We start from the raw sequence: 13888 nt of genomic DNA, 5'->3' as shown, positions 1-13888 counted from the left end.
ACTTTGTTTTTTTTGATAGTTTATACTAGTATTATTTAATCTCACGCTCCAATCTTAATCAAATCAACTAAATTTTCTTCAAATATCTTTTAAATATCAAATCTCTTATATTTCGTTTTAGATATTTCCTACAAACTAATATTCTTATTCCAAATCTCCTAAATCTTTTTTATATAGTCTATTCTTTTGTCTTGTTAAATATATCCTCCAAACAGCAATATATTAGAAATGAAAGGGAAAAATCACGGTTATTTTTTTATACACTCTACTTAGTTAAAAAAAAAAAATCATACACTATACTTAGTTACGCATTCTGAGAATGCATAATTAAATTGTTACGCTCTTTTCAGGATTAAAAAAATTTGCCCCATTTAAGGACACGATTTTCCAAATACGACTACTTCAAAAAATTTGCCATAGACCACTCCTATTTTAGTACAGAGAAAAGGTTTTTAAATTTATTGATATGTGGATTGACACGAAAATTAGTTTTCTATCTAGCTGCTTGGGTTTTACATCCAGCCAATATGGAATTAAGTTGTTTTTTCACTCGACATTAATGATGATTACATTAATAAAGTGCAACTTGTGTCGCAATGAAATAGCCATAGACCACTTCTATGGACTGTAACATCAACATATAAAGAGTTGGATCCACATATAATGTTTATAAATCTCTGTCACTTTCAACTATATAAAAAGTTGCTCGATTGAGTTAGTACAGTTGTAGAGGCGATTGCATTTTATTTGTGTGGTTATGACTTATGAGGATGATGCTTTTGACTTAAAACCAGATCAAATTCAAACCTTTTTAAAGTTAAACCAATAAAAACTTAATAAAGCATTGACCAAGAGTAAGTTGAAAACTAGTAGTAGTATTAAATTTATAAAGCATTAACCAAGTGTCTAGGTTAAAAATTTGCACATGGACATGGCCCATATTTTAACTTGCCTTGCCCTTCACTTGATGCCACGGTTTGCGACGTTCAAAGCCAGATATTTATGATATCCTTCATAGCCATATAGTATTTGAAATTATACAGTCGACAAGATACAAAAATCTAAAACAAACATGTACAAAATTAATAATGTTTACGTTAAATTTTATTAGGTCCGTCAGTAAGTTGATCTAATAATTTCGGATTGAATTCAAATAACTCATAAAAAAATAATATTATTATTATTTTAATTATTGGAAATGATTATTTTAAAAAGTTAATTTAATTTATTTGTTAGGTTCATTGGGGGTGCGTTAAAATAACAACACTCTTAAAATGACACTGTGACACCACGCTAGACTGCAATATTATATATGCTAGAATGCAATAGTATAAACGCTTAGACAAGCAATCTACAACAATCTATAGATTGCGATCTAGCGTATTGATATTGCGATCCGCGCTACCACTGCAAGATCTAGAGTATTGGATATTGCAATCTAGAGTATTGGATGTTGCAGTCCGCGTAAATTTACCCTTGCGATTTTTTTATGACTGCCACATGGCAGCTGATTATTCGTCCACGTGTACAAATGATTGGCTAGGAATGGTGGTATGATGTTATTTTAAGAGGGGTTGTCATTTTAACACATCCCTAGTTCATATATATATATATCAGGTTAAATTTTTGTATAGTATATTTAAAAGTTAGATTAGAATCAAATAATATCAAGTGGCAATCGTGTAATATCAAATTTGTGTCATTATTGTGTCTTGTCAGCCCAAATTGTATCATGTCGTTAATGGTTTCTTGTCATGTTCAGGTCATGTCCTTGTTTGAAAATAGCATGTTGGAGTATTCAGATTGAAAGTTTTTTTTAACAAGATGTGCTCGAGTAAGGTATTATCGAAGTGGGTCGTTATCAGGTTGACCTAACAACAACTGCCAAGATAATATGAGATACTACTTGGAGGGTGAGATCTATCTACAATGGCTGATGATCGAGAAGACGATCACGTGTCCCTGATCCGAAGAGGATATTATTTGCTCAAATGCCTGAGGCGGCAAGGAAAGACGCGGAGTGTGGCTTCAGAGTGGCTTAAGCACGTTGTGCAATAATTAAAGGCCGAATATGTTTGTGGCATCGATCTTGCATCTCGAACGTCATGTATGCATGTATTGTAATGCATAATATGGTACTTGAAGTCGAATGATACAACATGACTAAGTTGTCATGGTGAACAAACCGGTTTAGTTCAGATGTCGCAAGTGATCCACCAGCGTAAGATGCGCCTCCAGAATTTTGGGTGGTCGCAAGTTGAGTTGCTTCAATCCGTGAAGAACAAGTCCATGGTCTCCTCCAAGTCGATATCATTGAAAATTGTCTCCTCCAAGTCGATATCATTGAAAATTGTTGGACACAAACCAATAGATTCCAATATTATTCATCTTATTACTTAATTATTTTTAAGAAATTTAATGAAGTTATTTTATTATTTATAATATTATTTATTTTAATTTAATAAATTTATTGATAATTAAAAAATAAAATTAGACTTGTTCTTTACTATTAAATGAAATGGGGAAAATAGGGTTGACGCATGTGCTGAACCTTCATTGATTTTATCATTTAACATTTTGAAGTGAATGACTTTGTCTCCATTATATTTATAAGTCGTCTTCCTGGAATTGAAAATTCAACGCCTTAATTAACCCTTTAGATGTATGTTGAGCCGATTTCTGAGATGCTGAAAATTTTGAACTTGTGTTACTGTTATGCTCTATATAGTAATATTGTAAATCAATTCGATCGTAAAAAATATGTGATGTCAAGAAATTACTTTATTAAATTTTTATTTTTTAGAAGTTATATATTATTATTTCAATATTGATGACAATAGTATTTTATAAGCACGTGCACGTGGAAGTAATTTATTATACCATTAATCGATCTCACTAAAACTTCAAATTTTCAAACCTCAATCAATTGCTATTTTACTTTCCAGTTTGTAGAACCTTTTTTCTCTAGGGAAGGAGAAATGTCAAAGAATTGACGGCCAATGTTTTGTGTATCAATCATCCTAGATTTTAAGGAAAATATCTTCAGTTCATGCCTTTTCTAAATAAAATCTTAATTTTGCAAAAAAGTATAATTTAGGTCTCTATTGGCATAACTAATGATAAGAGGATGAATCTACATGCTAGACTTTTTAAGTGAATCAAAATTTAATGGTAATCAGCAGGTTTGTGTCCCAATTTTTCACGTTTTCATGTAAAAATGCTTAGAACTATTATATGAAAATATCACCAAACCTCCCTGGATTAATAATTGTTAGAAGGATTTTTGTAATTTTTTTGGACTAAAATATCTTCCAGGCTATAAAGGTTATCAATATAGTTTTCATGAGAAGAGAACTATTTTTTGGTTTGTCGTGACAACCAATTATTTGCCACACACTTTAACAATAGGAGAATACGGTAGATATAATGAACTAAGTACAGTCGAAATGACGGTTCTCGCTTTCATAAACAGATATAAATAAATAGCTTTTGCAGCTTGAATATAATTTTTGTCCAAAAAAATTATAAAAAATTAAAAAGTGTAAAAATCCTTCTAACGATATTAGGAAGTAGAACCAATAGTCTACTAACACTATTTTCACTACTTTTTCTCTTCCTCTCTTTTACTTCATCCATTTTTCTCCCATTCTCTCTTACTTTATCAATTGTGCTTTAAACCCGTATTGTTTCAAAAGTTTCTATTTTTTAAGGAAGAAATTAATATGTTGTACTCCCTCCGTCTTAATGAAGTTGAGTTGTATTCCTTTTGGGACGTCACAATTAAATTGAGTCATTTCCTTTTTTGACAAAAAATAAAATATCTAATAACTCTTACTTTATTCAATCATGTACTTCACTCTCTCTTAATTTTTCATACTTTTATTCCCCACCCCTACTTTTCAATACAATTTCTTAATCTCTATACTCAAAAGTATTGACTCAACTTAATTGAGACGAAGATATTATTATTTCTGAAAATTTGATTGTTTAGTAATGATTGATGTTGAATTCACTACTTGAATCTTTGTGACAAAGTATTTGATTATTCTTTATCTTTCAAGTGTACGGTTGATCTTTAGATTTTTCTCTAATCTATTACACATCTCCTTAAACCCTTCTCCTAGTTGCAGATTTTCGGACCTTGTAATCAGCAAAGTGCGGTCGTGACAGTTTGTTAATTTTCAGCAAAACAGATATGAGCAATTTGTAATGTTTAGGACTCGAAGCTAGTAAACATGATTGTTTGTTTGTACCAAAATTGTAAAATACGCATATGTTTAGGATAATGAACTACCAAAATGAATATTTGTTTGATGAATAAGTATTTAATTGATAGTTGTGGCATTGTTCGTGGATTTGATGGAGGGCTTTTTGTACTCCCCTTAGTGCAGTGTCGAGTTTCGAGGCGAAGCTTTTAGCTTTTATTCAAAGTTTCTCGCTTACTATGGAGTACTCTACAAATATTTGGATTGAGCTGGATGCAACTGCTTTGGTTCCTATCTTATCGTCAGGATAGCTTGGTGCTTTAGACGTGTGAGGCACTCCATGATCCTCATTCATAGCATGCTCTCAGCGGTTGATTCACTTCTCACACATCTACAAAGAAAGAAATTGTGCAACTCACGTTCTTGCAAGTTGAGGGACCCAAACCTCTATCCTTACATTTTATATTTTCAAGTCTGCGTCTCAATATTTTAAGGCGCTTGTTAGAATGGATCAGATGAGATATCCACACTTCTGTTTTTGTCGTAGTGATGTATGAGGTTTTGTTAATGATTCTAGCCTCTTTTTTTAAACCTATGTCAGGCTTTGATTATTTGGTGGTACAAGACTTGTGGGGGTTTCTATTTCCTGTTCTCGTTTATGTTGTTGGATTCAAGTCACTTTTGTATTTGGGTTTTATTTAAAATTATTGATTTTGATTTAATTTACAGATAGAAGGTATTTTGATTAAAAAATTATATTATTAATAGTGTTTGAGTTATTAATTGAATTAAAATCTCGTTGATGATCACTCTTAGGATAAAAAAAATTGACCAATTTATAATGTTAGAGATTACAAGCTACGAACTACTGTAACATTTTGGATCAAAATCATAAAATGTTATCTTTAAGATACAAAATGACCTTTAGTTGGAAGAAAACAATTTTTAAAAATTGTGAAAATTTGATATATGTTTAAATTTAAAATCCAGACAGCGAATGGTCCTAGCTCTTAAAAGATTAATTCTTGTTTTGTCGTGTGCACTCGAGAACAAAGTCATGATAGTACATACAAGTTTCCAAGTTGATCAACTTGAATTTGTTACTCCTACTAAAAAGTGAGCTGCGTCTCTGTCAGCCACCATGTATGTTATGCGTTTTCACATAGTACTACATTAATTTTATTTGTTTTGCACACACACACTATATTTAAAACCTACTACTACACAATACACAAAATCTTCTTACACACCTCTCTATTCAAAGATAGTAGTAATAATTTTGGTATGGCGGCTGTTCGGTGGCGGGTGGCGCTTTTGTTGGCTGTGTTCGCCGCTACCCAATTGGTGGATATTCATGCTCAAACTACAACTACAAACGCCACTACTGATCCTTCTGAAGGTACTGCCCTTTTTCTTTCTCTCTCTTTCTTCTTAGTTGCTTCACCTTTTCTTCCTTTTTCTTTCCCAAAAAAGTTTTGGAATCAGAAAGTGAAAATTAAAGATGGGCTTTTAATGTTGTTGTACCAGTTTTGGATATCATTTACTGTTTTGGATTTTTTATGTTTTATTGTGAAGTTGGATTGCAAGAATAATTACATCTCTCTGTTTTGGTAATTAAGATTTAGTAGTAGCTTAGGAATTACTTAATTTAGATTCATCTCACAAAAAATCAGTATTCACTCTGCAAACGAAACTGGATTAATTGGGACTTCTTAGTTTAGACTTGTTTTTTGGATTGAGTTAAGACTTTAGAATCAAGTCTCCTACTCTACTACTACCATTTTATAAATTTTATTACATGGATCTAGAATAATGACTTACTCAATTAGATCAATCTGTAAAAAGTCAATAAGTTTTATTCTTCTTGAAATAGATGCTGTAACTTCTGACTGAGCAATGATCCCCTCCTGCTGTGCACAACAGGCTGTCCTAAAATATGCATACACAATAATCTAAAAAAATGGAAAAAGAGAGAAAATAAAAGAAAAATGACTTGCATTTTCAAGATACACCACGTGCGGTGCACAGCAGGTGATCCTTGCCCAACTGGTGACTAGTCAATTCATCAAGTTGTCATCTTATAATTCTCCGAGGACAAAATTTTTCAATCTTATCCTGTCTGCACTCTTTGATTCTAAATGTTTTGATTCCCTCCAATAATATTACTATATTTTATTTAGTCAAAGTCCGGATCCTATAACTAATTTGTTCTGATTTGTTTAGCTACTTCGAAGAAGTTAGAAGAGAGAAAAATGGCTGCTTTGGTTCAAAATAACATCCCAAAATACAAAAAATCTCATCTAGAGTTTCTTTTTTTTTTTTCTTCCAGTTCTCGGTATTCATATTTCATGAAAATCATGTGCTTAATTGGAATTGCAAACGAATATGACTAAATTTGCAATATAACTGGATTATAGAATGCAAAGGTTGCAATTTACTATAGTTTGTAATCATAAATTAGTAATCCTTAGTCTTACTAAGTTGTCCACTGCTAGGTGCCAAACATAAATTTGATAGTACTAGTTGAGTCGTTATACTTCCTCCGTCCCACATAAAGTGAAACATTTCTTTTCGGCGTAAAATATTAAATGTGATTATGTAGCATGATAAAGTTGTTGATGGTTTGGATGTAACAGCAAGTGGTCTGAACCGCATGTTTGCGCGATGGGGAATCTCGGCTACAGATGGTTGGAACATTAGCGGAGAGGTTTGCAGCGGTGTTGCCACTAATGCCACTGATGTTGAAACCAATAACATTAATCCCTCTATCAAGTGTGACTGCTCCTACGACAACAATTCCACTTGCCATATCATTCTCTTGTAATTTTACTACTAGTAGTCTTTTTCCCTTCCTATCTAATGCTATATATTCATATTTGCTCACTTTAATTAATTCATTATTTTTATGCAGGCGCGTTTATGCCTTGGATGTTGATGGCCCGTTACCTGATGAACTCTGGAACTTCACTTATCTCACTAATCTGTATATATCTTTCATTCCTACCTCCTTCTTTATCATTTACTAGTACCATATTTACGAGCTTTACGTTGAAAAATACTAAATGTCACACAAATGCATGGTGTGTTTCAGAAACTTGGCTCAAAACTATTTGACAGGTCCGATTCCAGCTTCCATCGGAAATCTCAATCGCATGCAGTACTTGTACGCCTCCTTTTGTTTTCCATTCTTGTTTGATTTTCTCATTTTATAAAAATATTTGCATATGCCTAATGCCTTGATTTATCTATACTATTAGGACCCTTGGCATAAATGCATTATCAGGGACGATTCCGAGTGAGCTTGGGCTGCTCACCGACCTCAGATCCTTGTGAGTTTCCTTACCAGAATCGCCAAACATTTTGATTGAAGGAAATACGTTTTATCAGTTAAGTTATGTTTCATCGTTTGTAGGTCATTTGGCACAAACAATTTCTCTGGCCCTTTACCATCTGAGCTCGGGAGCTTAACACGGTTATCACAAATGTAATTTTCTCAGTCTTTTTTTTATTTTTTATTTCATCACTCCTTCAATTTTCTCTTTCCATAACACTGCACTGGTATTTCTTTCCAGATACATGAATAGCGCTGGAGTTAGTGGTCCAATACCTCCATCATTCGCAAATCTACGCAACATGGAGAGAGTGTAAGACCACTATACTGTACTATGCATAAAAGAAAAAAATGTGGAGTAGTATGTTTTTTAGATCAATCTAAACAAACAAATTGTCAATGATGATTAATGTGGATTTTTTGGGTTTCAGATGGGCATCGGACAATGAATTCACAGGGCCAATACCTGACTTTATCGGAAGCTGGTCAAATCTTGTTCAACTGTGAGTCACAATCTTTTTTGTGTATATTTATCCTACTACTATTTTGAAACAATTATTCCAAGCTTCATGATCATTTGTTCTCTTTTTATAGGAGGTTTCAAGGAAATTCATTTGTAGGTTCAATACCAGCATCTTTCTCAAATTTAAGCTTGTTGAATGACTTGTAAGTACTATCCACAACAATATTTTTTTTACTGTCATCTGATTTTTTTTTTGTTGTGTAAAACTGTAAATTTTTTCACTTTCTTGATTATGTGGAAGCTAACTTTCTTGGCCATATGCGACGTCTTTAGGAGGATTAGTGATGTATCCAACGCCAATGGTAGCTCGTCCCTCAACTTCCTCCGAAACATGACCTCTCTATCGACCTTGTAAGAAGTCGTTGTAGCTTCTCATTATCCAAATAAAAGTAATGTGAGTTGTTAGTGATGAGTTGTTGCTCTATTTGGTAGAGTGTTGAGGAACAACAATATTTCTGGTAGCATACCTTCATTTCTGGAGGGATTTGGGAGTTTGACACTTCTGTAAGTATATATTTATATATACTTACTCTGATTTGATTTGCATACAGCAACAAATGTTCTAATCACTCCATGTTTCAGGGATTTGAGCTTCAACAATTTGAATGGCACAATTCCAGAGTTCCTTTTCAATCAGTCTTCTCTCACTAACATGTAACTCTCTATCTATAAATTACACACATTAATTATTAATCTCACACAACTAGTTTCTTTTTTCTCCAGAAAGTTAAAAGATAATAGTACTAATTAATCTCATGTTCTCATATTTCCAGATTTCTTGGTAGTAACAAGTTAACTGGTGGACTACCGTTGCAAAAGATTTCGTCACTCAGGAACATGTATGCTTCTATTAATTCAGTATTTATGTTAATAGAAACAAAATTGATGCTGTACTAATATTTTTATTTGCTTCTAGAGATTTATCATACAACGAATTGTCCGGAAGTTTTCCGTCTTGGATCAGTGAAGAGAACTTACAACTGTAAGTCCATAAGACAAACATACATACATATGTCTTGTAAGATTCTTGATTGGCTCTACAACAATTTTTTTATTTTGTGCAGTAATGTGGTTTCCAACAACTTCACCTTTGGAGATTCTAACACTACCAGGTGCTTATAAGGCATTCAAGTCCTTACACAGGTTCTTGTGTTTAACTCATTTGTTTATCGTAATTCATCTACTTCATCCTTGCAGCGCTCTACCTTCTGGTTTAGAATGTCTCCAGAGGAATTTTCCGTGCAGTCGAGGACAGCCTATATGTAAGTAGTATAATAAGTGTTAAGTTATTAATGAAGGAACTAATAACATATGCCTTTTTGTAATTATCTTTATGGCAATTTCTTATCTTTGCAATAGCAAAATGGATATTTTGATATATGAAGTTGTGGATGGTTTTTTTAAAGCAGAAGATGAAACAAACGAGAGATGTTTTGAATGTGCAGATTCAAGGTTTGCAGTGAACTGTGGTGGTAGAAGTATTACATCTAATGATGGGATAGAGTATGAAGCAGACAGTGAGGCTCTCGGTCCAGCAACGTATTATACAAGCTCTACACGTAGATGGGCAGTTAGCAATGCCGGTTTGGCTGTTGACAACAATGCACCGGAATACATAAGCTCTACAGCATCTCAGTTCACCAATACTCTAGATTCGGAGCTCTTCCAAAATGTCCGTCTCTCTGCTGGTGACCTCAGATATTACGGCTTAGGCCTTCAAAACGGTAACTACACTGTAAGGCTCCAGTTTGCAGAGACGATCAACCCCGCTGCTAGAACTTGGCAGGCTGTTCAAAGGCGTGTTTTTGACATATACGTCCAGGTTTGCGTTTCGCATTTACTTTCTCCAACTGCATTCGTTCATGCTCATTACTAGAAAAGGAAAGTTTATTATGATGATACGCAGGGGAGTTTGGCGGAGAAGGATTTCGATTTGCAGAGAGAGAGTGGAAGGGTCCCTCTAAGAGCTGTGACACGGGAATTCACTGCAGAGGTAGTCGAAAACTATATGGAAATCCATCTCTTTTGGGGCGGAAAAGGGACCTGCTGTGTACCTGCTCAAGCTGTGTATGGACCCTTAATTTCTGCAATAAGTGCTACACCAAGTATGTTGTTCTCTGCTCATGCAAATTTATTACTAGTATTTTCTTTTACTTTCTCATCACTTGATTGTTTTTCATTTTCTTGATCAGATTTCGTTCCAACCGTTTCGGATACTCCTCCTGGTGGTAAAAAGAACCGGACCGGTCTGATTGTTGGCATTGTTGTTCCAGTTTCAGTTGCAGCTTTGCTTTTTATATTTGCATTTTGTTACTTATCTCAAAAAAGAGAAAAGCAAACGAGCATCGATGATGAAGGTAACGATGAAAAGTTCATCGTTTTCTTAATACATCTCCGAATCTTAATGATCAGACTAACATTATCTATGTTAATTGGGGTGGGGTGATTTACAGAGTTTCTAGGGATCGATGCTCAAACTTACACGTTCAGTTACGCGGAACTTAGAGCTGCTACTGGCGACTTCGACCCTTCTAACAAGCTCGGAGAGGGAGGATTTGGACCTGTCTACAAGGTATCCACAATCATTCTTAAGATGCAAGAATAGCAAGACAAGATATGTATCGATATTGTTTTCGTATGTGCAAACAGGGAACACTCGCAGATGGAAGACTAGTCGCGGTGAAACAGCTCTCAGTGGCATCACACCAAGGCAAGAGTCAGTTTGTAGCGGAGATTGCAACTATATCAGCCGTGCAGCATCGCAACCTTGTGAAATTGTACGGATGCTGCATTGAGGGAGTGAAGCGCCTCCTCGTCTATGAATATCTGGAGAACAAGAGCCTCGACCAGATACTATTTGGACCAAGCAGCGGTACGTCTCTGTTTCTTGACTGGAAAACACGTTCGGACATATGCATGGGGGTAGCAAGGGGCCTGGCCTACCTACACGAGGAATCTCGACTTCGGATTGTTCACAGAGATGTCAAGGCTAGCAACATTCTGCTCGATTCTGATCTCGTGCCTAAACTCTCTGACTTCGGATTGGCCAAATTGTACGATGACAAACAGACTCATATCAGCACTAGAGTCGCAGGCACAATGTACGTTCGATTCACTGCGTTATTTACTTCCTAGTTAGTGTAAGATGATGGATTAATTTTGTGTTGATGCAGTGGTTATCTAGCGCCGGAATATGCCATGCGCGGCCATCTCACCGAGAAGGCTGACGTCTTCAGCTTTGGCGTCGTCGCTCTTGAAATCGTCAGCGGGAGGCTCAATTCCGACACAAGTTTGGAAAATGAGAGGATGTATCTTCTTGAATGGGTATGGCTATTTCTCTACTTAACACCAACTTCTTATTATGGAGTAGTTTATAAAACACCGAACTCCTCATTAGTATGATATTTTGTCTGCTTTGGGCTAAGCCCAACAATTTTGTTTTCTAACACTTCTCAAAAGGCCTCGTACTAATGAAATACGGCTCCACTTATATATTGTTTGCACATTTTCTAATAACCGTTAGTTGTTGCATTCCAGGCTTGGAACCTTCATGAAAACGGCAAGGAAATCGAGCTGGTGGACCCAACGTTGCAAGAATACGAGGTTGATGAAGTGAAAAGAATCATCGACATCGCCCTCCTATGCACGCAGGCGTCCCCGGGGCTAAGGCCGATGATGTCGCGTGTGGTGGCAATGCTTGCCGGGGACATTGAGGTGCCGTCTGTGACTACACGACCGGGCTATCTCACTGACTGGACGTTTAGCGATGCGACCACTTTCATGACCAACACTGCTAGCTCGACGTCGGATGTCGATGCTCATCTAGGTTCGACGGCTACGACTACGACTACAGATGTAGCAGCCTATTCACCTGTTGATCCTAGTAAACCGATGCTGAATGAGATCATTGGTGAGGGTAGATAGTAATTGCTTCTCCATTTTTGCTTGTATTTATATATTCCATTTGTACATGTGTGCCGGAGCGGATATAATTGTTGCGTGATCTTGGACTGACTTTTTTTCTGTATATTCAAAACAGTCTCTACACCTTCTACTAATGCTCAATAATAGTGTCACACCAATTTGCTTCTTTTTATGATCAATTATTACTCTCTCCTCCCCTTAAAAATAAAATATTTTAAAGGGATATGAGTTTAATACACAATTAATCGCATCTCATTATATTGACAAAAGTTTCACAATAGATAGTGCATATTTAAAGGAACAAACTGAAATGAAAATAGTTCTTATTTTTTACGTGCTAACTAGGTAGTGTGCTTTTGTATGAAAAGATATAGTATATGGTTTTTTTCTTTTTTTTAACTATATACTTATATGTTATAGATCAAACAGCTTCAAAATTAAGTGCTTAACATAATTAAAAAAGTAGTGTTAAAATCCACATCTGGCCTTATTTTCAAATCCCAATATTCTTTAATACTCACTTCGTCTACTATTTTAAGATTTATTTTTTCCATTTTAGGATATGTATAATTTAATATTCCCTACTAAATGAAATCTATCCAACTAACTTTTTTCTACTTAATCTTTTTCAAACAATTTCCTAAAACTCGCGTCAAGTTAAAATTAATCATATACTATTATTTCTTTAAATTGTGAAATGAGGGAGAATTTTGCACCAGAAAATGATTGTGTCGTTAAAGATAAATTATCACTAGTTAAGGTTAATCGGGCATAATTTTGTTAATTTGATTATATAAAATCAAAAGTCAGTTCTAAAATCTGTTTCGCAAAATTATTGAAATTTGAAAAATAGTTAGATTTTGATATATAAATGCGGAAAACAGTTAGACTTGGTCAAAGGAAGGTCTAGTATGAGCCCCTAAACTGGCGCGACCACTTTCTCCACTCTCTCTCAGCAGTCAGCTCTATATATGATGATGAATGAGTAAATCAGAAGCAGAAGCAAAAGCATAAGCAAAAATCTACTAAAATGGCTCCGATGAGTTTATCATTCCCTTTGAGCGTTGTGGTGATCTCAATGGTGGTGGTGGTGTGCATGCACAAAGTTGAGTGTGTGGAGTTGAATGTTGGAGGAGATGATGGATGGGTCACTCCTTCATCCAAGAATCAACTCTTGTACAATGATTGGGCTTCCAAAAATAGGTTCAACGTCAACGACACCCTAAGTAAGTACAATAAGAATTACTACTCCTATGTTTTAGTACTCCTAGGTTGTTTGGTTCGCAAAATTATATCTCATTATTAAATACAATACCTATTATATTAGGTCCATGGTATTGGGGTATTGAACTTCACAATTCATCGTTGATAGATAATCATGTAATAATTAGTAATAGTCAATTTCTTCCTATTAAAATAATCTCATAATTTAATCTTGGATTATACCTTTTATCTAAGAAACTGATAGACGTTTTGTGAAACGGAACTATAGAGTTTGTTTACAAGAAGGACTCGGTGATGGTGGTGACAGAGGAGGAATATGAGAAATGCCGGTCGTCGCACCCCTTCTTCTTCGCCAACAACGGTGACACTGCTTTCGCTCTAGAGCGGCCTGGCCTGTACTATTTCATGAGCGGCGTCTCGACCCACTGCCAGAGGGGTCTCAAGATGATAGTCAAGGTCTTGGAGCCGGACTCTCCGCCGCCTCCGCCTATGGAAAGCGCCGCCGCCGCCCTCCTTCCTGCGGCTTTGCTTCTTGGACTTTTCATGTCTTTGTTGTTTTAGTATGACTTCAATGATCACCTTATTAGAGCTGTAGGCGTAGGGCAAGTCTTCTTTTTCTAGATTATTTCTCACATTGATTATGGTTTGCTTCTTGGGATTGGATTATAATTTGTTATTCCT

At 35.3% G+C, this 13888-nt stretch overlaps 2 protein-coding genes across 3 annotated transcripts; both read left to right on the top strand.

Annotated features, from left to right (window-relative positions):
• The first annotated feature begins 5421 nt into the window (after positions 1-5421).
• Positions 5422-12149, top strand: LOC125188634 (probable LRR receptor-like serine/threonine-protein kinase At1g56140). Of its 2 annotated transcripts, none has more exons than XM_048085601.1 (23): positions 5422-5604; positions 6842-7025; positions 7117-7188; positions 7297-7368; positions 7463-7534; positions 7618-7689; positions 7778-7849; positions 7968-8039; positions 8131-8202; positions 8333-8410; positions 8492-8563; positions 8642-8713; positions 8833-8898; positions 8976-9041; positions 9124-9171; positions 9257-9321; positions 9505-9881; positions 9966-10164; positions 10252-10416; positions 10513-10631; positions 10709-11160; positions 11233-11383; positions 11597-12149. In XM_048085601.1, the coding sequence occupies exons 1-23, from the start codon at positions 5490-5492 to the stop codon at positions 11981-11983; spliced, it is 3120 nt and encodes a 1039-aa protein (XP_047941558.1). In that variant the 5' UTR covers positions 5422-5489; the 3' UTR covers positions 11984-12149. The 2 variants fall into 2 exon arrangements, with proteins under 2 accessions (XP_047941558.1, XP_047941559.1); XM_048085602.1 differs by having other exon boundaries at positions 5466-5604; positions 7323-7368.
• Positions 12150-12961: 812 nt separating this feature from the next.
• Positions 12962-13888, top strand: LOC125186649 (mavicyanin-like). Its single transcript, XM_048083062.1, has 2 exons — positions 12962-13209; positions 13476-13888. The coding sequence occupies exons 1-2, from the start codon at positions 13014-13016 to the stop codon at positions 13766-13768; spliced, it is 489 nt and encodes a 162-aa protein (XP_047939019.1). The 5' UTR covers positions 12962-13013; the 3' UTR covers positions 13769-13888.

Source organism: Salvia hispanica, chromosome 5 (genome assembly GCF_023119035.1).
Source record: "Salvia hispanica cultivar TCC Black 2014 chromosome 5, UniMelb_Shisp_WGS_1.0, whole genome shotgun sequence".
NCBI classification, from domain to species: Eukaryota; Viridiplantae; Streptophyta; class Magnoliopsida; order Lamiales; family Lamiaceae; genus Salvia; species Salvia hispanica.
Note: the sequence above shows the minus strand (reverse complement) of the source record. Positions and strands in the feature narration are given on the sequence as shown.

What these genes read in the sequence shown, in the direction of transcription:
- LOC125188634 (XM_048085601.1), top strand. Translation starts at nt 5,490, where the DNA reads ATGGCGGCTGTTCGGTGGCGGGTGGCGCTTTTGTTGGCTGTGTTCGCC. An exon ending in ACTTGCCATATCATTCTCTT is followed by an intron (nt 7,026 to 7,116) that starts GTAATTTTACTA and finishes ATTTTTATGCAG; the next exon opens with GCGCGTTTATGCCTTGGATG. An exon ending in TTTGGGAGTTTGACACTTCT is followed by an intron (nt 8,564 to 8,641) that starts GTAAGTATATAT and finishes TCCATGTTTCAG; the next exon opens with GGATTTGAGCTTCAACAATT.
- LOC125186649 (XM_048083062.1), top strand. Translation starts at nt 13,014, where the DNA reads ATGGCTCCGATGAGTTTATCATTCCCTTTGAGCGTTGTGGTGATCTCA. An exon ending in CAACGTCAACGACACCCTAA is followed by an intron (nt 13,210 to 13,475) that starts GTAAGTACAATA and finishes ACGGAACTATAG; the next exon opens with AGTTTGTTTACAAGAAGGAC.